Source organism: Sinocyclocheilus rhinocerous, unplaced genomic scaffold (assembly GCF_001515625.1).
Source record: "Sinocyclocheilus rhinocerous isolate Xijiao unplaced genomic scaffold, SAMN03320098_v1.1 scaffold1238, whole genome shotgun sequence".
NCBI lineage: Eukaryota > Metazoa > Chordata > Actinopteri > Cypriniformes > Cyprinidae > Sinocyclocheilus > Sinocyclocheilus rhinocerous.
This window is the reverse complement of record NW_015662954.1, coordinates 313,282-338,025: the sequence shown is the minus strand read 5'-3', so window position 1 is coordinate 338,025 and position 24,744 is coordinate 313,282. Positions and strand designations below refer to the sequence as shown.

General features: G+C 38.3%; 2 protein-coding genes across 5 annotated transcripts in view; both read right to left on the bottom strand.

Moving 5' to 3' along the window:
• The window catches only part of rabgap1l (RAB GTPase activating protein 1-like), a 98,559-nt gene that overhangs the window by 53,307 nt on the left and 20,508 nt on the right, over positions 1 to 24,744 (bottom strand). For all 4 annotated transcript variants that reach the window (XM_016538761.1, XM_016538760.1, XM_016538762.1 and 1 more), the window contains exons 12-13: positions 18,299 to 18,392; positions 18,027 to 18,177 (exon numbers count right to left, since the gene is read on the bottom strand). In XM_016538761.1, coding sequence (XP_016394247.1) covers positions 18,027 to 18,177; positions 18,299 to 18,392 — 245 coding nt within the window. The remainder of the gene's footprint in view (positions 1 to 18,026; positions 18,178 to 18,298; positions 18,393 to 24,744) is intronic.
• Positions 6,406 to 9,631, bottom strand: LOC107728559 (probable G-protein coupled receptor 52). Its single transcript, XM_016538770.1, has one exon. It carries the CDS (start codon positions 7,715 to 7,717, stop codon positions 6,605 to 6,607), a length of 1,113 nt encoding a protein of 370 aa, XP_016394256.1. The 5' UTR covers positions 7,718 to 9,631; the 3' UTR covers positions 6,406 to 6,604.

Below are 24,744 nucleotides of genomic sequence, written 5' to 3'. Positions count from 1 at the left end.
TCAGTTCACAGCAGTGATAGAAATTAATCTTTTCCAATAAGTTTAAATTGATTTTTTACCTTTTATGGGCATTTTTACCTATATAAAGCCATTTTTTCTAAAAGTGTGCATAATCTTTTGAGTAGTCAAATTCTTACATTTCAGTCAATTATAATAATAATACATTTAGGCTGTTACTAAACAAATGAAATCAGTATCAATAAAATTCATCTTTGCAGATGTTTCATATGAAGTGACATTTAGATGTACTTACATGTTAATGCAGCTTAGAGGGACATGGAATGCTTTAGCCTGCAGTTACAAATGCATAAATAATGTTTTGATATTTTAAACATGAAATGTTGAATACTGATATTTGAAATTATTAAAAAAATGAAAAGATACTTTAAATGTGAAATTAAAACAGGCAGTAAATGGCAGCAAGTCACTGTTAAGTGAGCCATTGCGATTGAACCGAATCATTTAAACGGTTGTCATTCTTAATGCATATTAATAGACTGAATCATGCAGTGAAAGATCGCACTCTAAATGTGGACGCGCACTAAAGCCTGCGTTGGTCTAACCAGACTTCATCACGTCGCGTATGCGTGTCTCTGTAGATGTGTTTTGTTTGTTTTTTTGCAATATACTCGATAATGTCATGATGTCTCACGAGTTCAGTACAAACCCTGTATATATATATATATATATATATATATATATGTGTGTGTGTGTGTATAAGTTAAGTCACAAACAAAAGTAACAAGTAACACAATGGCATTAACAAAAAGAACAGTGTGTGTTTTTTTTTTAAATATGCGCTTAACATTTGCATGAGCGTAGCATAAAGCCTGTTTTTGCTTTTAGCACCTAACCTCAAGCAGGGATTGTGGGTGGGGGGAGTGAATGTACAGCGCTCTCTCTCACCTTCAATACCACGACTGAGGTGCCCTTGAGCAAGGCACCGAACCCCCAACTGCTCCCCGGGTGCCGCAGCAAAAATGGCTGCCCACTGCTCCGGGTGTGTGTTCACGGTGTGTGTGTGTTCACTGCTGTGTGTGTGCACTTTGGATGGGTTAAATGCAGAGCACTAATTCCAAGTATGGGTCACCATACTTGGCCACATGTCACGTCACTTATAGACTTATAGATCATAAAAAAACACTATAGGGACCAGCGCTTAGTTATCCTCAGCTCAACCTGCGACAGCATCTCGCTGACATTAGGCTTTCTTGTGCAGGCTACATCAGCAAGAGTCTCGACCAGAGAGGAGCCATAATGAGACCCTGAAACCTGGAGAGCCACAAATAGGGATGATACCGAGAACCGGTACGTAATTGGGCCAATACCAGACTACCGATAAGCTTCAGGACAAACGATACTGTTATCGATACTTGCGTTGTTTTATCTCCGTATACTTCAATGTTAACGACGAATTAGAAGCTGCTTGTCATTTTCCTTCACTGAATGATGCGGGCGACGTTTGCTCGACGTGCGTGTGATATCCATGCGCATGTGCGGTGTGTGTTTGCGTGCAATCAGTCGTCGCGGCAAGAGTGAAACGTTTGAAAGTGTGGGTTCACGTTACAAAACTAAGTAACACCAGTGTCAGATGCAATATAATATGCAGTAGTGTAATAGTGAACAAAGGAGGCAACACTAGTAATATAATGAAAAATTTACTAAAGTGAAAGTAAACAGTTGAGAGAAAAACAGATACGTGCAGCTCTTAAAGCAGACATATTATGCCCCTTTTTACAATATGTAATATAAGTCTCTGGTGTCCCCAGAATGTGTCGGTGAAGTTTCAGCTCAAAATACTCCACAGATCATTTATAATATAATTTTGAAAATGCCTATTTTGAGTGGAAGCAGAAACACGCTGTTTTTCGGGCCTGTCTCTTTAAATGCAAATGAGCTGCTGCTCCCCGCCCCCTTTTCCAGAATAGAGCTGCGCCATTACAGCTCAGACCTGCTAAAAACATCTGTTTTGGTTCTGATTATCATGTTTATCGTGCTGAAATCATGCGTTTTAAACCATATGAGTTTAAACTTCTGATATACAGTTTTCTGAGCGCACACGTACAGAAAGCGGCTGTCACAGCATGTGAGTACTAATGTGAGTAAAGATGCACCGGGGACCTGATTATAGCACTTAAAACCTGGAAAAGTCAGATTTTAATGCTGTGTCACCTTTAAAGCAGCAGTACTAAACATGCTACCAGTATCGGTATCGATAAAATGTAAACGATACCCCATCCCTAGCCACAAAACACCAAAAAACCTTTGGTCCTGTCTCAATAATGTATCCATATTATATCGGTATAAAGCTACACATCAATTCTAGGACTGCGTAAAATATTATGATTCAATTAATTGCAATCCCTCATTTGAATGATCACCATATTGATTCTTAAATTCCATCTTTTACGCAATGGCAGTGCTGGTTTTTGAATCTAGTCCAACAGCAATTGGACTTTAATTGAATATAAGACAAAAAGTTGTGTGTATAACAAAATACTGCCAAGAACGGTGTCTTTCTCACAGGCTGCATGCAACAACATTGAGCATGAGTAGTGTAGTCTAACTCAAATGCCCCTATGAACTGATTCTTTCTGAAGCATTAGCGAATACAAAACATACGGCTCAACCATTGTAGTCTGATTCACAAACAAATGACTTTTTTTTTTTTGCCTTTATTTGATAGGACCAAAGTTAGACAGGAAGCGAAGTGGGAGAGAGAGAGGAGGGACGGAATCGGGAAAGGTCTGCGAGACGGAACTTGAACACGGGATGCCAGAAGCGCAACGGTGCTACATTTCGACACGCTGCATTTCGATTCTCGTTCACCATTCCTGGCTGGTGGAATGATCTTCCCACCCCTATCCGGAATGCTGAATCCCTGACAATTTTCAAGCGACAGCTGAAAACGCATCTCTTTCAACGATACTTGACTAAATTAAACAAACAAAAAAACTTTGTCTTTCTATTTATTTATTCTTTCCCTTTCTAGCTTGTACTTATTTGAACAATGCCTGAAACTTGGTATTACGAACACTTCCTGTGTCTGTTTGCCTCTTTAAGAAGAATCGCTTTATGTATTCCCCAATTGTAAGTCGCTTTGGATAAAAGCGTCAGCAAAATGACTAAATGTAAATGTAAACGTAATTTTGCTGCCCACGAGGCTATCAGCGCCGACACAAATTACTCTTTTGAGCTGGTCCACTTCATGAATCATAAAAACTCAAACTAAAAATGTATAATTAGGGCACAGTTTAGGCCCTGTTATTAATTCTTAAAATTAGCAGACTCATTTTGAACAAAATGAGATAGAAAAGTGTATATAAAAAAAACACTGCCACAAACTGTGGCAGGCTGCACGCAAAAACATTGAGCATAGGCAGTGTAGTCCAATTGATTCATATGACTCTTATGATATTGTCTTTGTGAAGAGTGAGTGAATCAAAAACATACAGCTCAACCAGTGGAGTCTGATTTTGAGCTGGTCCACTTAATTAATTATTTTAAAAAAACTGAACTCACAAACAAAATGTATTGTTTGGGCCCAGTTTGGGGTCTGTTACTAAATCTTAAAATTAATTTTTTCATAATGTACCAAGTTAGAAGGTTCCCTGTTTAATTTATAATATATGAGACAATTTATTTTGTGCATAAAGAAACTGAACATGTAACTGAAATAAACCCAAATGAAGCAAATTCAGAAACTACTCATATTGAGAGCTTATGAATCAATTATAAATAAAACATAGACTAAAAAAGACTTATAATATTGGCCATTACATTGGTTATTCAAGATCATTTCAAATCACAAATAACTTGAGTGACAGTGCACAAATGCCAATTATTAACTTTCAACAGTCTGCTATTTTGTGAGGTAAAAAATAGAGCTACAAAACGGCCTGAAACAACCTGTACTAATACATTTGCCAAAAAAACAAGCCCTCTTTTGTCAGCGTCTGTGACGAGGCATGCATTACCTTCAATGTCGGCAAAGGGCAGTGCCCTAAAGCAGCTGTGCCGGCCAAACATCGTTCCACACAGCCATTAAGATCCGCTAGGTTCTCAAATCTCCCAGAGTAAGACTGACACTGCTTTTCAATGAGACCTCAGCCAGATATAAAATTGTCACTTCAAATCAAAGAGGAAAAGGTATTTGGGTTGAGTAATGATAAAGATACAGGAAGGATGTTGTACGCATTTTAAGGTCACATAACAAGTGTAAGCAAGCGGAATGAGACGTACTGTTAGTGACCGCTGAGAGCACTCATGTTTTATTCATGCTGGTGCCAAGGTCCAAAGCCTCCCATGATCATGGAAACATTTGATGTGCTCATTAGATTTCAAAAAGGTCACTTCATTTTCCCCCTCGCTCTAACTGCACATGTATAATTTCCCTTCTGAAGGGAGCTGTAACCTTTTTAGAGGCAGCCATCGAGTGCCAGCCCTGCTGTGTGTGCAGTCTGGGGCCATTGTGCTGGGATCGGTTTGCCCTGAAGCCTTAGAGGACATGAGCAACTTAAACTCTGACCAGACTCTATGGACCTATCCAGAAACATTACAGTCGGTCGACGTACATTGAGATGGAGGAGAAATCAGGATCACAAGCTGAAACCAAGAAAGCTACACATTAGAAAGAGAATGAGAAGTGATAAAACTTCAATTCATTTAAGTGAAATCCAGATTAACTACATCCAAAAGATGCACTCATTATAAACCAGTGTTTACGGTTCACGTTTATTGTACTGGCAGCGACAGCAAAACCAAAGAGTCTCACAAAAACAAACAAACAAAAATCTCTGAACTAAAAAAATATATATATTGTATTTTTATTCTCTTTTATTCTCATAATCAAGAAAAAAAAATGGACAGAGACATTATAGGTTCATCAGCAAAATGAATACAGGAATATACTTCTATTTGATCAGTTTCATACCCATTGGACATTGAAAAATAAATAAATAAATAGTCAATTTACTCTAAGTTGTTATTAAGAATAAAAAAAGAACAGCCTCACCATTTAATTTGAAAGAGAGTCTATTCTTATTATCTTTTTCTTTTCTTCATTATCTAATGCACATCAACTAGCCTAGTTGCTGTATCGTGATTTTTTTTTTTAGAGCTGTGAAGTTCAGCATGTACAGGGCTGTAACATCCATCAGCAAATAAAGTTTACAGGCATAAACAAACTGAAATATGCACACAAAAAAACAAACAAAAAGCAGTTTCTTACTAAACCACCAATACTAGACTCAAGCAATGAGTTTAACACTGCCCCAAACAATACCCAAGTATTATAATTCAAAAAGCAGCCACCATATATTGTACTCTCTGTATCGTTACAAAAATAATGGCTGATGCATAATAACATAAAAATACTAATTGTAGAAACAAATATTACAAGTAGTATATTGTGACAGTCACACAACTGTGCAGAAAATCAGTAAATCTTTGGAAAATAATTGGGATGAATTAACTGGAATTGGAATGTATAAACTAGAACAGAATAAAAGAAAAACTAAATTTATGCATGTAATTTTTGGGTATTTAAAAAATATTAGTAAAATTTACATGCATTTTAATTTGAAAAACAATTATATTCTCCCATCAACTGTTTAAAACTCTCTCATTCAAAAAAAAAATTATAAAAATAAATTAATTAAACAACATCTCTTTGAGAGAGATAAAACGGAGTAAGAATGAAAATTTAATTTGTAGACTTTAGACAAAAATCGTTTGGACATTCATACATTAAATTGAGTGAAAAAAGCTCAGCTTAAGGTAATATGAACGTCAAGTTAAGTTAAAGCTGATCTGGCAAAAATATGAATTAAAAAATAAAACATGCTGTGTTGCATGTTTCTCAAAGGGTCACTGCAGGCAAATAGGTTTAATTACAAACAGCTAACGCTTTACACCACTGGGGATCTAAACTACAGTCCACAACTATTACAGGCATTTGTTGATATTCTGCGCATGTGGTATTTCAAGATTTCCTACAAAAAGATCAGTTCTAGAATGAAGATTTTGAAAAAATAAACACAGACCAAGCTGTTTGTCCTTTGCTACATCGCTTTTGACGTGAATTGCCTGTGATTATTTAAGATTCAAGATACACTGTACCATAAGACCACTAGGAGAAGACCCAGCTAGTTAAGATCTTTAAGCTCTCATCGTTTTGTAAAGCAACTGTTTTTACAGTTACAGCTGCAACACAAAACTAATTCAACAAACATCAAAACAACCAATCCAGCAACATGGGTAATGTATCTAAAAATAGCAAGTGTGCTCTATATTTGGAAAGAGCCATCACAAGCGAGCTTTGAACCCACCCCTTGGCTTTGTTTTTTTGCTCACAAACGCTCTAAAAACTGCATATCTCTAGGTTGCCAAAGTTGTGGACAGTGACCATTCTGTGGTATTTACAGGACCAAGGCAGGTGTTATCTTAATATTTACAAGGGAATGTAGATCACATGTCTATTAGACAACTTCATCATCCTCACTGTTGGTAGTTTCTTCTAACGACCAAGAGTTACAATTACATTAAAATCCATTGCAACAACACTTAGCAGCGTATGACTGATCTAAGCAACCCTTCGAGATCTTCAGATGGAGCAGGAGTTGGCTCTCTTTCGTGGCTTTGGCTCTCCAAAGTCCTTGTCATCATGAGTGCAGGAGCTGAAAGAGCAGGAGGAGCAGACCGTCTGTGAGAGTCTACGCATCCCCAGCCGGAATACGCTGTTGGACAGGCTATAAATGACGCAGTTGCAGAAGCTGTTGCTAATTGCTAACCAGGTGGTCACAAAGGAGAGGGCAGGGCTGTCCAGCACATGGGAGCTTTCCAGAAGGAAATAAAAAATGTAGGGGAGCCAAAGCATGTAGAAAACACTGGTGATCCGGAAGAGCACCATGGCGTACCTCCGGTCTGGCCCGTGGCCTGCGTGGTTGCCCCCTTCGGCAGTTTCCATCTCCTGGCTGGGAAAGCGTGCCCGTCGCTCGCTGATATCTCGGTTGTGCTGCTGGCAGATGCGGAAGATGTGGAAGTAGGTGAAACAGACCACCAGGGCTGCAGGGGCGTACAACAGGCACACAACAAAGCCAGTGAAAAGTGCAGAAGTGGGCCAAGAGTGGGCACACCATTCAAAGATATCCCCATGGTACCCCGGCTTACCCCAGCCGAAGAAAGATGGGAGAAACACCACACAAGAGTAGATCCATATGAGAACGATGCAGCAGCGAAGGCGGCAGGGTGTTACCAGCTGGTTGTAGGAGAGGGGCTTGGTAATAGCCAGATAGCGGTCCATGCTAATGCAAGCCAAACAAGCCATCGAAACGCTCTTGAGAACAGAGATGACGTAGCTGAACACCTGACAGGTGAGGGGCTCTTGGACACCAGCTGGGTAATGGAGTAAGGAAAGGGTGGGAACCAGGCAACTTAGCCCCACCAGCAGATCCGCGTAGGCCATAGTCTGGATGAAGTAACTGGTGGTGTAGTGGTGTAACAACGGGGCACAATGAAACACAGAGATCACCGTTAAATTCCCAGCAATGATGAGCACCGTCAGCAACACAATGACCGCAGTCTCTAAGACGCAAGCTTCCACGACCTTGTTCTGCCCCCAGCCTAGGGGGCAGGAGTGGTTTAGGGACACGCCGAAGTGACCGCTAAGGCTGTTGTTTACAGTGGGGACCGGTTCGATCAGCTCCGACCGGTTCATTGTCCCGGACCTTGTCCACTTGGATAAGGTTCCGTTGTCCGAAACGCAGTGCAGATGGCCTGCAACGTGATCCCGTGTCCGTGCTTTCTCGATCTCAATCTTCTGCCTATTCCCCTTTACCTCGGTCTTTCACATGGCTGGAACTCAATGAATTGAGCATTGGCAAAAATCAATACAGTCCGTGTGGAGAAGAAAAAAAGGTGCCTAGCACTCCTCTGAAATCAGTCATGCTTAGGAGCAGTTCAGTAATTGTGAGACAGAGATATTTCCTCGGCAAACAAAACTATGGCTGCTGGAAACAAAAGGCTTGCATATCTGTGCTGAAGGCCAGTTGGCAATATTGTCCACAGCATCCGCAGTGAAGTAGACCAATTCCTTAAGTGTGCTCTTAAGGGTAAAATGTGCAGGATTGTAGAAGGGGTTGTGGGATAAGGAAATGAAGATCAAACAGTTTCCTGTGACCAGATAAGACAATATAAGAAGGATTAAGACAAGAACCAATAAAGGTAACAAAATACCTGGGTCATACCTTCTCCTGAGTCCAAAAAAATTGAATTTCAAGAGTTGCAAAAGTCTCCAAAAAATCTGTTCATATTAGTTTGTCACCAAACAATAACATGAACCATGTTTTGCTTCTGGAATACTGTCCTCTTGGCCACTGTCTCGACCCCCTTTGGGTTTCTATAGTCCGAATCAAAACACAGACACTCTAGACAAACACAGAACAGCATATGACAGTTGCCAGAGCTATCGCTGCGCAGAACACCGCTCATAGCCTGCGGGAGTCTGAGTCAGGCAAAACGGAACTAATCAAAATTTCAAGATCGTGTTCTGGGGGGGCCACAGCGACAGCTTTGGTCTTATTTGCTCCCAATCCATTTACTTTTCATGAACTTCCACTGTGCCTCAGATAAAAGCATGTCACGTAAAAAAGGAGAGACCTGTGTTTTTTCCGAAACGGGTATATAGCTTCTTATGTGAAGGTGTCTCCACAGATCGCATCAGGACAGGTATTAAATCCACATGTTCTTGGTGTCAGTCCACCGTTTGCACATCACATGGCATGCCAACCTCTGCATCTGATTAGCTGTACATGCCCAGCTTCTTTCCTTCTGAGGTAGACCTCGTTCCTTCTTCTCCAACTTCTTTGTGACACATTCTGTAAAGTCTCCTCTAAAATACTCAGTCCGTTCCCAAAATTGGAAGATCTGCGTACCGCTTCTGTCCTTGTCAGCTCTCGGTGACCTGTGAGCCAAAGCAGGTTGACAGCAATTCCCTGGAGCGTGCACAGTGCAAAACGCACTTTGAAATTAAGAATTCAAGTAAAAAGATGAGAACAGAAAGACTTTGAACAGATCTATTCCAAATTGTGTGGCAAATCAGAAACCAGCCGAAGAAAAGAGAACAGCACCTCACTGCTGGTGCTCAGAGATGCTGTGAGTGGCTCACAGTTTCCTCTCCCCCTTCACAGTCTCGCTCTCTCTTCCACTGTGCCTCTCGATCACATTCGCTACCTCCTTCCTTTCCCCTCTCTCTCCCGCTCTCGCTCGCTCTAACTCTCCTCCCTCCCCCTTTTGGCGGCACCTGAGGTCCTCTTTCTCACACAACTCCTCCCAGCACACTGTTCTTTCTCTCTCGCTTTCTTTCCTTCCAATGTTCTCCCTCTTTTGTCATTATCCTCCTCTTCCTGCACACCCTGAAGATGTTTCCCCATTCAAAAATAATCAAAGACTTCCATCTCTCCCGTTGTCTCCTACAGCTCCGTGTTTTATTATCCCTCATTCTCGTTTTCCTTCCTGCTTTAAGTCACTTACACAGACCAGTGCCCAAGCGCAGCAATGCCTGTCCCTTGGTTACAGTTGCCAGGCATTTCAGTTAGCCAGGACCCTCCCTCACAACAGCTGACATGGTGCAACAAACAGGAACAAATTAAGAGACTCCGGGAGGGGGGATTTCATTCCCCTGGAAAGATATCATCGCCTGAGTCTGCTCTAACACAATCACAAATGTAGATCTTCACCAGTTTTACTGACAAGTTTGCTAGACATAATTACAACTAGAGGAGCTCATAAAATACAAAGGGATTATGAGAATGACAGCTAATGTTTCCTGCACAGCTGCACTGCCACTGAATGTTCAAGCCCCGTGGCGAAACAATTTCATATTTTAGCTGAGTGGTGAGCTTGCAGTTCTGAACTGAATGTGATGACAAAAAAGGGTGCTGGAAAAAAAAAAAAAGACAATAAACAGACAACACACTTACGCAACTTTGTCCTTACTGACTGTACTCAAGGAGGTCTATAATTCCCAGAGAAAGCTATCTGTTAGCATCCCTCTGCTGCCACAAGACCATCCTCTATCGAACCCCCAACCTTGCCGTTGCTAGCAGGGATGCCAAAAAAAGGAGGGGGGGGGCAACTGTACTTTTTGTCCTAGGCCCATGCTTGGGGGTGGTGGGAGTGTCTGGACTGAATAATGGAAGGGGGTCTGATGGAATGATGACGACTATAAAATCCAGAATGCCAAAACAAAACACAATCTCAATGTGATATCCTATCTGGGCTACAGGAACATAACATTACTATGGCTATGTCAAAATCTACTAATTTAAACACAGGGATAATACATTTTACTATTAATATTTTTATCGGCAATGTTAAAAATTTAAATACATTTAAAGGGATAGTTCACCCAAAAATGAAAATTCTGTCATTAATTACTCACCGTCATGTCGTTCCAAACCCGTAAGACCTTCGTTCATCTTCAGAACACAAATTAAGAAATTTTTGATCAAATCCGAGGCCCTGCATCCAAGATCTTTTTGACCCTGCCTAGACAGCAACTCAACTGAAACAATCAAAGCCCAAAAAGGTAGTAAGGACATCGTTAAAATATTTCATGAGACAGCAGTGGTTCAACCGTAATTTTATGAAGTTACAAGAACAGTTTTTGTGCGCAAAGAAAACAAACATAACGACTTTATTCAACAATGCATTGTGGTACTCTCGTGAATGTGCATCAAAGACTGACAGGGAAGCGAAGAAATTGTTAAATTAAGTTGTTAGTTTTGTTTTCTTTGCGCACAAAACGTATTACTCGTAGCTCCATAACATTACGGTTGAACCACTGATGTCACATGGACTATTTTAACGATGTCCTTACTACCTTTCTGGGCCTTGAACGTGTCAGTTGCATAGCTGTCTATGGAGGGTCAGAAAGCTCTCGGATTTCATCAAAAATATCTTAATTTGTCTTCTGAAGATGAATGAAGGTCTTACGGGTTTGGAACGACATGACGGTGAGTAATTAATGACCGAGTTTTCATTTTTGGGTGAACTAACCCTTTAAGGTTCAAAGTCACACTGCGAAATATCAAGTCATAATGAGCTTTTACTCTTTTATTTCTTGTCTTTTCAACTCTGAAGCAGAAAAGAACTTACATATTCACAAGACCTAAGACTGGTTGCCTATAATTGACAATGTCATTATGACATTAAACAAAGAAAACCATATAAAATTGGTCCAAAAAAGTACTGGTTATTATAATATATCATGATGTTTGGCAAAATTAAAAAACAGAATTCTGCTGTAAAAACAGTGGCACATGTTGGTGAAATGTTTAAAAAACTTTGATCCATAACTTGTGGAACAAGATACTACTGAACAACAGTGTCAGCCAGAGGCCCGTATAAATGATTCATCACAAAGGAAGAGAAAAGGCTGGAGAAAACAATGACCATAATCCTCTTCATCTGTCGGTGCCTGAGCTTTTGATCCAAGTGACTCTGTACAGGGACAGGCAGGGCAACTCTGGCTCTCATCACCGCATTGGCAGTACAAGTACAGGTCAGGATGACAGCTGGACTTGATTTGGCATTATTTACGGCAACAGTCAGGGCTTTGCTAAATCCACTGCTTTCAAAGACAACATGAAATCAAATTGGACCCTATTTACGTCATAACTTAATTTTAATAAATGCCCTGGTCTTACGGTGCACAGTTAATAAGTGAATGTCTAAGTGAATCTGTAAACTGTGGAAAAGGAAATAAACGTACATATAAATAAAAAATACATAAGATCACAGTACACATTTAAATGCATTGAAATGTCCAAATCTAAACTACTGTATTATTCCTAAAAAAAAAGAGCTTTAAAGGGATAGTTCACCCAAAAATGAAAATTCTGTCATTAATTACTCACCCTCATGTCGTTTCAAACCCGTAAGACCTTCGTTCATCTTCGGAACAAAAATTAAGATATTTTTGATAAAATCTGACAGCTCTCTGACCCTCCATAGACAGCAAAGATTTTACCATGACCAACGCACAGAAACGTAGCAAGGACATAGTTAAAATAATCCACGTGACATCAGGGGTTCAACCGTAATTTTACGAAGCTACGAGAAAACTTTTTGTGTGCAAAGAAAATAATAATAATTTATTCAACAATTCAGCGTTGTTTACATTCAGCATGAGCACGCTGTCTACTTAATGTAAACAACACATTACATTGATTACGTTCTGGGGTACTCTCCAAAATGGTGGAAGATGGTGGAAATGGGGAGAAGAATAGAAGCTGTTCTCGTAGCTTCGTAAAATAGGTTGAACCCCTGATGTCACATGGACTATTTTACTTTGCTACGTTTCTGTGCATTGATCATGGTAAAATCTTTGCTGTCTATGGAGGGTCAGAGAGCTCTCAGATTTAATCAAAAATATCTTAATTTGCATTCCGAAGATGAACAAAGGTCTTACGGGTTTGGAACGACATGAGGGTGAGTAATTAATGACAGAATTTTCATTTTTGGGTGAACTAATCCTTCAAGAAAAATACCATCATTAAACCGAGACTAAAAGTTCGCTTATGCTTTATAACCACATTATAGTAACATTCATAGCAAGTTTTCATGTTTTAAATTTTGCACTTGCAGGCAGTCTCGAGGCACGCATGTAGCCGTGATTCAAACCTCTGCACACATGACCAGAGGATATGACTGCATGAAGTGTGTCTCTCGGTAATACAAACTGTCATTTCTGTGTCAGCAGTGAGCTGACCCCGGCGACACAGTCTGATAGCACACACTATGCGGGGGCCGACTCTATCTACTCGACGGTGCAGATGGGGGCCAAAATCCATTACAACATTACAACACCATAAAATGAGGCATGTGTATAAACGAATCCAAAAGGCTCTCTCGTTGGTGAGTGGCGTGTCGTTGCGAGAACGAAATCACGTTGTTTGCGGGTTATTGATTCTCAGGGAGGCGGAACGGGCGAATGATGAGGCCGCTAATAGAAGCGCTATAGTTCAGAGTGAATGGCAGCTCAGTCGCTAGATGTCGACTGCATTAAGATACATGTCGGGCTGTGCTGGGAACAGGGGGCTATTGTGAAGGAGGGGCAGCTGGTCGGAGGAAACTGGGATGGCTTTGTGGACAAGTCTCAAACATCTCATACGCTGGGATAATGGCAGCTCACCAGCACACACTTTGTGGATAGAATCACAGAATCCTGTTCTAAAAATGAAATTTGCAGTATAACGCGTAACGTCATGGAGGGCTGTAAAGTAAAGCGAATTGCAATATGGATTTGTGTCTGTGTGAATGAGTGGTTTGTCTACAACACACACACACATGTGACACATAACACAGAGTTTATGAAAAAACTATTAATTTCATAGGGTTATATTATTGTAAAATATGTAATTTAATTAAATTGATATTATTAAATGAAATTTAAATAAAATCTATGAATTTAACTGAATAGACATGATTATTACAATTTAATTAAATCACTCAAATGGAATCCAGAAAAATTTAAACAGAAAACACTTTAGGAAGAACAAAACAGAATTTGGAAGAAAAAAATAGGATTTTTTTTTGTGCCCTAAAAATGTAATTTCTGTAACTCTTTTTATAAATTGTGTTTAAACTGTATAAGTTTCATGAATCCAATTAATTAGACAGGCTTTTTGATTATTAAAATTTAATTAAACCCCTAAAAAGGAATACAGAAAAATTAAAATAGAAAACACTAATTTTGGGTAGAATAAAACAGAATTAGGAAAAAATAAATCAGATTTCATAGGGTCATAAAAATACAATTTCTGTTAATCTTTTATTAAACTGTTGTTAATTGTATACTGTATGTTTCATGATTTCAATTAATTATACAAGCTTTTTGATTATTAAAACTGAATAAAATCAATAAAACCAGAAAAATCCAGAAACAATTAAATGGAAAAGAGTGAATTTGGGGGGGGAATGAGAATGATTTCATAGACCCCTCGAAAATGTAATTTTTGTTAAACTTTTAATAAAAAGTTTTGTTTTTCAATTACTAAAATATAATTTAGTGGGAAAAAAGCTGATTTTACAGGGCCCTATTTACTGGTCCAAATAAGAAATTGTCTAACTACATTTGTAGTCTCTCCGAGGGCCTTCTTTCAATGCAAATCAATTTTTTCCCCCAATTTGTTTCACCTCTGATCACTTAAAACCAGACAATACTGTACAAAACTACCCACACTCAGAAAAAGCAGAACTATTCTTACAAATCCAGAATATGCACAAAACATTGTATTGAAACGATCTGCTATCAAAGACTTCATTACATGCTCCATAAAGACTATAATCTACTTAAGCAGGTTTGTGAAGACTATATAATCAATCCCACAAGCCGTTTGAAATAGAAGGTAGAAAAAATTATATTAATACGAAATCCTGGACGCAGCCCAGTGATCATCTAAATGGCTGAAAGGAGGCTTCTTGGCATGAGACATTCAGGATATTTCATGCTCGGTTACAATCTTGTAATCAAACAATTTACTTCAGCCTAAGGGTCCACGTGCCTCAGCTGATAGTACAATGACTTAACATTGTGCTTTCACATGCCTTTTTAATGTGTAAGTAATTAAACACATAGTTTGTGAAAATATGGTGTAAAGGTCTGATGATTGAATGTGTCAGACTTTTTTCAGTTTCATAAAAGTAGCATGCAGAACAAATCACTAGGAAACATTAATTTGAAAAAGAAATGTATGCATTTTATTCTAATAAAAATAACTAATATTTTGGTAATATGTACCATTTATTTTCAATAATGTCATTAAAATCTTAATTTCTTGTCTGTATATAAACATTTTTGTCAGATCCAGCCAGCGTTTAATTTTGGGGGGAGGAACAAAGACTTTTTAAGCCCTGACTCAAGAGAATAGCACCTTTGGTCGATCCCTCATGCATCAGCGAAGTAAAGGTTGCGAAAATGTCAGTTTCACGCTCTCGGAAACACCACACGGGTTGCATTTTCATTGATCCACAGCAAGGACAATGCACACTCAAGAGAGTGTTAAAAAACGTATGGTCAGACACCATTATAGACAGGGTGGGAAGAATAGGATTATGTTTTGATGTGAAAAAGCACTAGACAAGTTAAATGAACCTGACTGATGGGAAACACCAAAGTAAAAACTTCCTCATTAAAAAAAAAAAAACAGAACTAAAATAATTTTCTAAATTATTTATTAATAAAATTTAAATTCATTAAAATATGCAATTAATTAATTACAATTGCGAAATGATCACACATATTAGTGATTTGTTGGAAAAATACACATGCTGAAAAAATGAAAAAAAAAAAAACACATGCTAGGCCAGAGTGGACATTTTTTTATTTCAGCTTACAAATAGAGAAACTGTGGCTAATTTACTCACAAATATTGCATTAACTACCCACGGCACAATAACCAACCATTAATAACACTGACATCGTATATATAGTGTTGATGGCCAGATCTCTGCATGGTGTTTTTATTTTTATTAATAGCGCCACAACTGTTATATCGACATGACCTGCAGTGGAAAATACTTGAAATTAAATTAATGAATAAATTATACTCTCCCCGCGCCCCATAACCCTGAAGGCAGTACGGTGTTCGGTTCAAGGAAAGACTGGAGCGGTTGCGGGAGGAACTGTAGGATTTACGTTATCTGGCAAAATCTTTCCTCTCGTTCTTCCTTTTCAGTTTTCTCATTCATTCTTTGACTTCATCCCACACTCCATTTGACACTCTCTTGCAGTGCTGAGGTATTTTATGGCGCCCATTCACCATCATTCTCATAGCCTGGCATTGATTATTGTGCTGTATTTCAGGAGTTGCTCCTAAAGCAATGATTATTGGCTTGCACATAAAGAAAAACCCAAGTTAACCTAAAAATACCTCTATCAGGACACAAAAGAAGCGGTTGAAGCGGTATTAAAATCAAACCTGAAGGGGTCTTCAACCACTGACCAAACAATAAATTGATTGTGGCAGGTCAGAACGAGGGCATGCAAGGATGTTCTGGTTTATTCTTACCTCCAGCTTACCCATCATTACACTCCCTGAAAGTTATTTGGTCTTTTACCATACATTTTAGCCGATTCGGAAACAAATCCAAGGAAAGCCGAGGGTTGTAAGTAGAGCTGCTGGCCCGCTTGGTAAGTTACTAATGCGTTACTTTACTAGTTACTTGGAAAAAAGCAATCTGATTAAGTAATGTGCATTACTTGTAATGCGAGTTACGTAATCAGATTACTTTTTACCCCAACACTGTTTAATATAATTATTTTAATAATATCAAAAAATAATCATTATAATCTATATCAGGTTGCTCAGTTGCTCTATTTATAAACATACACTTCATATACTTTTTAATTATTATATTATTTATAATTTATGATCAATTATAATTTATATAACTATATATATTTCTGTGCCAATAATATATTTTTAATAATATCTATTTATTCATATATTTGTAAATTGCATGTATATTTATAAAATATGCATAAAACAAATATATTCCAAAAATATACCAAATATTCTAAAATATCCTCACCCAAAATATTAATCATATAAATTAAAAACATAACCCAGTGGTGTGCAAAGTGGTTAGTCAATGTATATTAAGTGTTCTATTAATCTTCATTATCACATAAAATATCCATAAATGAAAAATAACCTAACAAATAAATAAAATGTTTGACTGATAAAAAGTAACAAATCGATCAATCAATCAATAAATAAAGTGTTTGATTGATGAATTGCTTTTAAACTCTAAAACATCAGGTTTATTTTAAAAGTGGAAATTAACAATCATCAGAGCTAAAATGTGGATCACTGACATAATTTCTTGCCAAATTAGTGGCTGAATACCACAATCTGACCCACATTTCTGAGTCAACAGTTGGTAGTTCAGTGTGGGCACGTTCCAGTCACTGACCACGCTTGGCGTGAGAACTAGTCTGACCGCTAGAACAACATGAAAGAAATAGCCTTTCAAACATGTAAAAAAAGCTGTACCTTGCAAAAACTGCACAGTCCTATTCCAGATAATCAGCCGTCGTAGATCTGTAGCTGAGCTGGAATCGCTTGAATTTGCTGTGACACTGCTTTTTGAATAAGCAATTAGATGCATTTTTAGCACTGCTAAAAACATTCGACTAACTCCATTTCCACGAGTTCACAAGGTCAAACGAACATCTGAGCGAAGCATCAATATGGGTAGAAAATATGTTTAGTAAATAAACAGCCTGCTCTACTACAAAGGTTCATTCCGCTGACAAATGGAAACTAGTAAGTAAAGATCATCAATTTTACCCTTGAAAACGCACGTTTTTCTGTTCTTCAGACCGCTGCCTTTCCTCACCCAAAACGTTTTGAAAGACCAAAGCGGGTCCAAAGCAATTTTAAACCTCACTTCAAAACCACACAAACTAGGCTTGCCGCGATAGACGGTGCTGACGGTGATACCCGTTGTATTTTGTTGTTGCATTCAAGCAATTGACGCCGAATTGCCGCTAATTCGAAAGTGAAAGTAAAATGCGCACGGCGCTTTAAAGCTATTTAAAAGCGAGGAAAAGAGGGAAAATTCAAACGAACTAAAAACGAACAATTCCTTTACTCTGAATTGCCGCTATTTGAAAGTGAAAGTAAAAAGCGCACGCCGCTTTTACAAGCTATTTAAAAGCAAAGGAAAGCCAGGAAAAGAGGGAACGCCCCCGCCCCTGCGGTGATACCGGTATTACCGGTGTTGTCACACGTCGATTGACCAGTGGGAAAATTTCCTCACCGTCACAACCCTAACACAAACTCCCTTGGTACATCTGTTGCGTGTATTTACTAAATTGCAATGAACAAACAAGAAAAAGACCCATAAATGTGGATGCTACATTGTTGAGAAACGTATGCCTGCTAGTTAGCAAAAAATGGGATGGCATGTGACTTTTGCGAAAACAAAAACCAGTGGTAACGGTTGTCATCTCTTACCTTGGTGATTAGGATGCGGTATTGCTCCAGCAGAGGCTGATCGTTGTGGGAGTCAGACAGGAGCTGCCAGACTTCAGCTCGTAAGGCCTCCGGGATCCCAGACTTCACCAGAGCAGACAGACCTTTGGGTCGCGCCAACAGGTTTCCTTGCCTGACAGGTGGAAGACAGACGGTGTCATTGCAGCACAACAGAGCTGGTATTTTGCAGTCATGTTCAATATGGATTGCGCTCCAAATCTGGTCATACTCTCATGTCGTGCCAAAAGTCTCACCATCTGTTAAGGATCCCTCCCCAGGATTCCAAAATCTTCTCGGGACAGTCCTTCGACACGTCTCCTGTCCCACTAGAGATCTCACTGTCGCTATCTGTACAGCGGGGGACAAAGATAAATGTTTGTTAATGCTGTTATTGGTGAAAAACATGTCATGACAATAATTCATTTTTAAAAAATATCGAGAAAAAAAATAACAGCACAAAATATTAGTAATGCATTAAGAATGTAGCACAATCTAAAAAAGAAAATGACTCTTTCATATAATCAATTCATAGTCAATAATATAAGAGATATTACATCAAATTTAGCTGAAGTGGTAAACTATAAAGTGCTTTGTTAGCAGGTTAATGAACTCACATAAAACACATCCTATACATACAAGATTAACCAGATTAGAAAACATAAATATAATATTGATTAATACATCTGCACAAAATGGCGCATATGCGTAAACGTAAAGTTACACGCTAGTCAGAATGTGTAAGTCATTATGTGAAAAAGCTATTTTCATAAAAACATGGGACACTGAACGAAAGCATAAAGAAATTATAATAGTGTTTTATAATTAGGGGTTAACTGATTATTTCCGCCGATATTAAGCGTGTTTATGGTTATCGGTATCGGTGATTTCCAAAACCGATTTGCCGATAAAATTATTTTAAAGCATTTAAAGAATGTTTTTGTCAGAGCCCTTCTTACTCTTAATTTTAATGATAATTTTCATCTTTACACCAGACATAAGTATCGGTTCAAAATATTGGTTATCGGCCTACTTGATCTGTAATAATCGGTATCTGCATCAACACATATCGGCCGACCCCTAATTATAATACCAAACTTGTTTTTGTTCAATTATATGTTTAAATTATAAAATATACAGTTTTGCTTTCCACTTTCCCATCAACTAAAATATTATTTTCAGATGCCATTTACTAAATATATTACTAAACAAATATTTTTGTCTAAAGACAAGAACAATGACTACAGGTTATTGTTTGAACGAAATCTTCATGATATTTTGCAAGCAAAAAAAAAAAGTCAATTATTGTCAACAGTGTAGCGATGTATGAAGTACCGTCATTTTCAAACCAAGCGGGCTTATGTTGGACAACATGGCAAATTCACATAACCAACTTGAAGCAATTGCAAAATCTGCCTGGGGAAATCTTCCGTCGTCATCAATTTTGCAAAAATCCTGTTTGTGTGTATTCCTATTAAAATGACTGAATTTTTATTGTAAATGTGACCACATCTTTAAAAAAACTGCCAAAATGACTACAGCTATTGAGAGCAATACTTTCCCGAAATTTCACAGACAAAAAATGTCTTGTCAATAGTTTAGCAATGTATAAAGCAAATGCCCGAAAAAAAATCACTTGACCACCTTGAACCTGTTGCGAAATCAATGTTGGCAAATCTTTTTCCCAACCTTGTTTATTCCTATTAAAATAAAAGGATATGCCAGTGAACAACAGTAAATGTAACTGCAAATTAAAACAAAAACAACTGTAAAAATAACACTGGCTCTATCAATTATGGCCATATGGTGGGCATTCTGCCACACCACCGCTGCTGTCACGCTTTGAGAGCAATATTTAAACATAACAAATCAATATTAAAGGTGCCATAGAATGCATTGATACAATATTTTAAATTGTTCTCTGATATCTACATAGAAGGTATGTGGCTTAGGTAAGGGCAAAAAATCTCCAGAAACGGTTTTACATTTACATTTACAACCCTAGGATTTGTCCCTAGAATGAAATGGGCATCAGGGAGCCACATAATGCATGATCGCTTTTTACTTTCACTTTCGAGATTTGCTATCGCACGTGCTCAATGTAACAGGCTACCGCTAGCAAGCAGCTAACCATGTCCCTTTAGTGGCTCGCGTTATTTTATTAGAACGCGCGTTATTTGTTTTCCGTGCCTTTCTGAATACAGACACCAACCCATCCCTGCACATCACATCCCCTGCACAGCCTGGAACATAACATTTATTTCCATGATCTGCTGTTTTCGCTATTATCCTCGCTTGTTTCTTCACAATACCTGCAGAACTTCTGATGATTCGGCTGTGCAGGTCCGGCTGGCGGCTGGCATAGAACATGAGCGGGTATATGCAAATGTTGGGGGCGTGACTATTAGTGATCCCAATTGTAACGCCACAGTCGGTGTTATGTTCTGATTCGCCTATTTTTCAGTGGTCTTTGCACGAGATTTACATGAGAAGGATGAAACAATGGTGTTTGAGGCTCACGGTATGTCATTTTCACGTACAGAACTGTTATTCAACTATGCCAAGGTAAATACAGTTTTCCATTCTATGGCACCTTTAAGATCTAAGTGACGCAATCAGATCCCACTTTAAGCTCAAGTCATATCCCTCCGGTGAGAGTCTACGCCCTGAGTCTCAAAGTGCATCCTGTCGTCGCCGACTGCAAATGCGTGTACGTTCTGGGCAAACATCACTCCTACAAATCCCTGCAGGGCAGCACTTCAGATGACTCCATTCGGGCATGTTAGGATGCTGCACGACTCCTTTAAAACACAGCGTTCAGGCGAAATGACAGAATCGTCCTTGCAGCATCCAGAAGACCGAGGTGAGTTATGCGGCGGACGCACCTGCATTAGTCCGGGCTGCGGAGTGCCAAGATTATTGTCACGCCTTGAGGTGATAAAAAAAAATGTCTTGGACTTAATGTCTGCAAAGGTCATTAAGAGCCGACCAGCAGACTCTCTGCCCTCCAAGCCCATATCTCAAGGTCTGCGGCCACAACATGTCTGCCGTAAAGATGTTTGGAGGGAATGAACGGGAATGCATTTGGTGGCTTCAACTATGTAAGTCTGAAAAAGACATTAATTGTAATTACAACAAGAAGCAGCAAGATTTTAAAGTAATGATCTTTAAATAATAAACAGAACAGAAACAGAGGGAATGAATTTATGGGTCACCAAACTGAAAACTGCTTTTTGAGCCCATTTACAATGTTCATGACCTCCAGCGAGAGCCTCAAATGCCGTACATTTTACAATCCCCGATGTGAGGTCTGGAACACAGTGGTTTCTTTTGAAACGCTTTAAAAGGGCTTCTTTTTACATTTACTGCACAAGTACCTTGGCAACGTTGCAAGGAGAGAGATTGAGATAGGGAGAGAGAGAGAGAGAGAGAGCCTTGAGCAGAGCCTCTGTCACAAGGTGACATAGCTGTTTGGTAGCAGATGTGGGCGGATGAATCTTCTTTTCCATCTGCCTCCCCAATAGATCTCAGAAACGGTGGAGAAAGCTGGCGAGGGCAAACGCTTTCAAAAACAACAATGACATACTTGTACAGCCCAGAAATCGAGGCTTGGAACAAATTGCACAAACCAAAAGATGATATTCGATGAGAACGGCTGAATAAATAGGAATCATTCATTCATTTAGCAGAAGGTCCACAGAGAAGCTTCACAAGACAAGTTTTGATTTATTAAATGTAGTTAATGCTGGAAAATATTTTAGTGGTAAAGAAATTAAGGATGCATGGCAATATATTGGTGAACATACCAGTCAATATTACCAATACTGCTCATACTTTGGGTTACGTATTTTAACAAACTGCCAACAAACATTGAGTTTTGCACTGACACATTGATCATAAAAAAACAACAACAAGATCACTAGTTTTAAATTTGCCATGGGTCAACTAACGATTAACCCCAAAATAACCTTTAATTATTTATTTTCAGATGCTTATACTTTATTAGTATTGTTAGTTATTTTAGCATCATTGAGATATAATTCTCATTAATATTTTGAATTGTTTTTAAATGTTTTTTATTTTTATATAATCTACTTTAATTTTAATGAAAATTTTAGTAATTTTGTATTTGTATTAGTTAATTTTGGTAATTTGTGTGCTTTTGTCATCTTTATTAGTCTTTGTTTAAATATGTCTACATAGTTTTCATTAATTTTCATATCAGTTTTAGTTATTTTAATACATCAAAATACTAAATGAAAATTAAAATCTAGCTAAAACAAAATAAGTTGACTTAAAAATAAAAGGGAAAAAGAAAAAAAACTGTGCCGATATCGACTCTGTGGATAAATTTGTTCTCTTTATATATAAATTTATATAAATATATAAATAACACATTTTTCGACTGATTTATGAGCTACAAAAGTTCAGGTAGTCCTATATCATTCATGTTATCAAATATGGGGCCTGACTATGAGGAAAAACTAATTGCTTAGCCTATGGAAATCTGGCCCGTATTATACGTAACAAGACTTGTATTTTATTCCAGCTCTGTTTTGCAAACATATGGAGTTCCTGTATTTATGCTTTGTAAAATGCGAACATCTGTCAAATCTGGCAACCTTCAACATCACCTAAATTATGTAAATAGCCTTGCCCTCAATTCCTTCTAGGCAGTTACATACTAGGGCTGCCACTAACGATGTATTATAAACAATAGAGCTAATGTACATTACGCATTACAACGAATGCCTGCAGAGGGCGCCAACCGCCTGATGATTATTTTTACGCATTGCTGTGCGATCTAATCCTTGTTTAAAGGGGTCATATGATGCTGCTAAAAAGAACATTATGTTGTGTAGTGTTTGCAACTTTACAGATCTTCTTTATGCACCAAGAGCTTGTAACACTCCAAAGAGAAAGGAAAAATTGAAATCGCATCATATAACCCCTTTAATATTTACCAAGCACCATTTAATTCAAATATCAAATTCATCTTTAATATTTGTCCATTTCTTTAGGACAGAAATGCTATAGCTGTGTGACGCATGTACTTAACCTACACGCATGTAAATAATTAAAGCACATATACTGTATTAGAACTGCATCGCATATAATTATTTAATTAAATCGTAGCGTTTGTGAATTCACAATTATGCTTAATTATGATTTTTAAATGGGTTTAATATATCATGCAGCCTTGGGAAATAGTCTAATAATGTGTTTTATGGATTCTCGTCTGTGAAATGCATCACTTCCGGTATTTTGCCGGTTAGTCAACGTGAGCAAAATGAAGTCGAGGATTTTTTAAAATCGAATAGTCGAATAAAATCGACGAATCGCGACAGCCCTATTACATACATAAACTATAAACTATATTTGCTGGTATTAAACAATGTAACACTGTTTCTTTGTTCAGCTGTTTAGGAAGTGCAACGTTTGACGAATATTCAGACAACATTTGTGCCAGAATGGACACCTAGCAAGCAATCAGCCCTGCAAATACAGTAAACAGTTAAAACACACAACAATCAAATCGTTCATGGACATTAGGTAGTAAATAACACAGAATTGTCCTTTAAGTGATATTTAACATGCTACTCAAACCCATGTAATCATTACTCCATGTTCAAATCAATTGAGCAGAACCGAAGACAACAGAAGAAAAAAGAAAAACCGGCCAGTTCCAGGTGGTCAGATGACACACAGAGCCCGAGAGCCAATACCACTTAACCAAATTGGAATCCATTCTTCTGAAATGGGCGCTGATAACCACTTGAAAGCCGCCAGGGTTTCACATCTCAGGCTTGTGGCACCCTGTCAAAAACACAGGCCGTCTCCGCTTCATGAAAAAGACAGACGGCTGAAACACTTCACCTAGAGCTACCGGCCGAGACTAAATTAAAGCTTGCGATGGATTCGTGCTGCTAAACCGCAGGCAGGAAAACGCAAGGCGAGCGAATGTTGATCATGTTCAAATTTGGTGGTGGAAAAAATCTGGACGGATGATCTCATTCACTTGATGTGTTAGCATTGACATATAAAGGGAAAAAACAGCAAAACAAATGGACCTGCTACAGCTTTGCTGGCAAGGCAATCTGTTCTTTTTATGTCCGCATGTACATACATACATACATACACTCCCTCTCGCTCTGAAAAGAGATCTGAATAAGCTCAGAGATGGTCATTTTTCCTGTATTTGTGAAAATGGATGGGGGTAAGTGGGGCAAGTCTGCAAACTCACATGGAAATTAAATTACTTTAACAGGTTCATTTCCTATCTGATCATAAAAAATGTACAATTATTCTGAAGTCTGAATTTCTTTATTTCAAAATTAAAATCTCAATATACATGTTATACATGTTAACAAGTTAATACATATAAGGTTAATAAATCTAAATCTATTTGAAATGAGAGAAAATTAAATATTTAACCCTCTAAGCGCCAAAGTCACAAAATTGCGACAAGACGTCATACTTAATAAAATACTGTAGTTCCTAATATGGTGTAATATGTCATTTGTATTCCCTACCACTAGATGGCAGACATGTAGTACTTCGATTCTAGACCAAAATTACGTCACGTTCCTATTCAAAGTGTCCGAGGAAATAGCAGAGCAAGTGAGCTATCGTGTCATTGATGCGGAAGCAGTTCAGTTCATAGCGTGCGGGTAAGCTGTGAGATTTGTGAGAGAAACTCGCC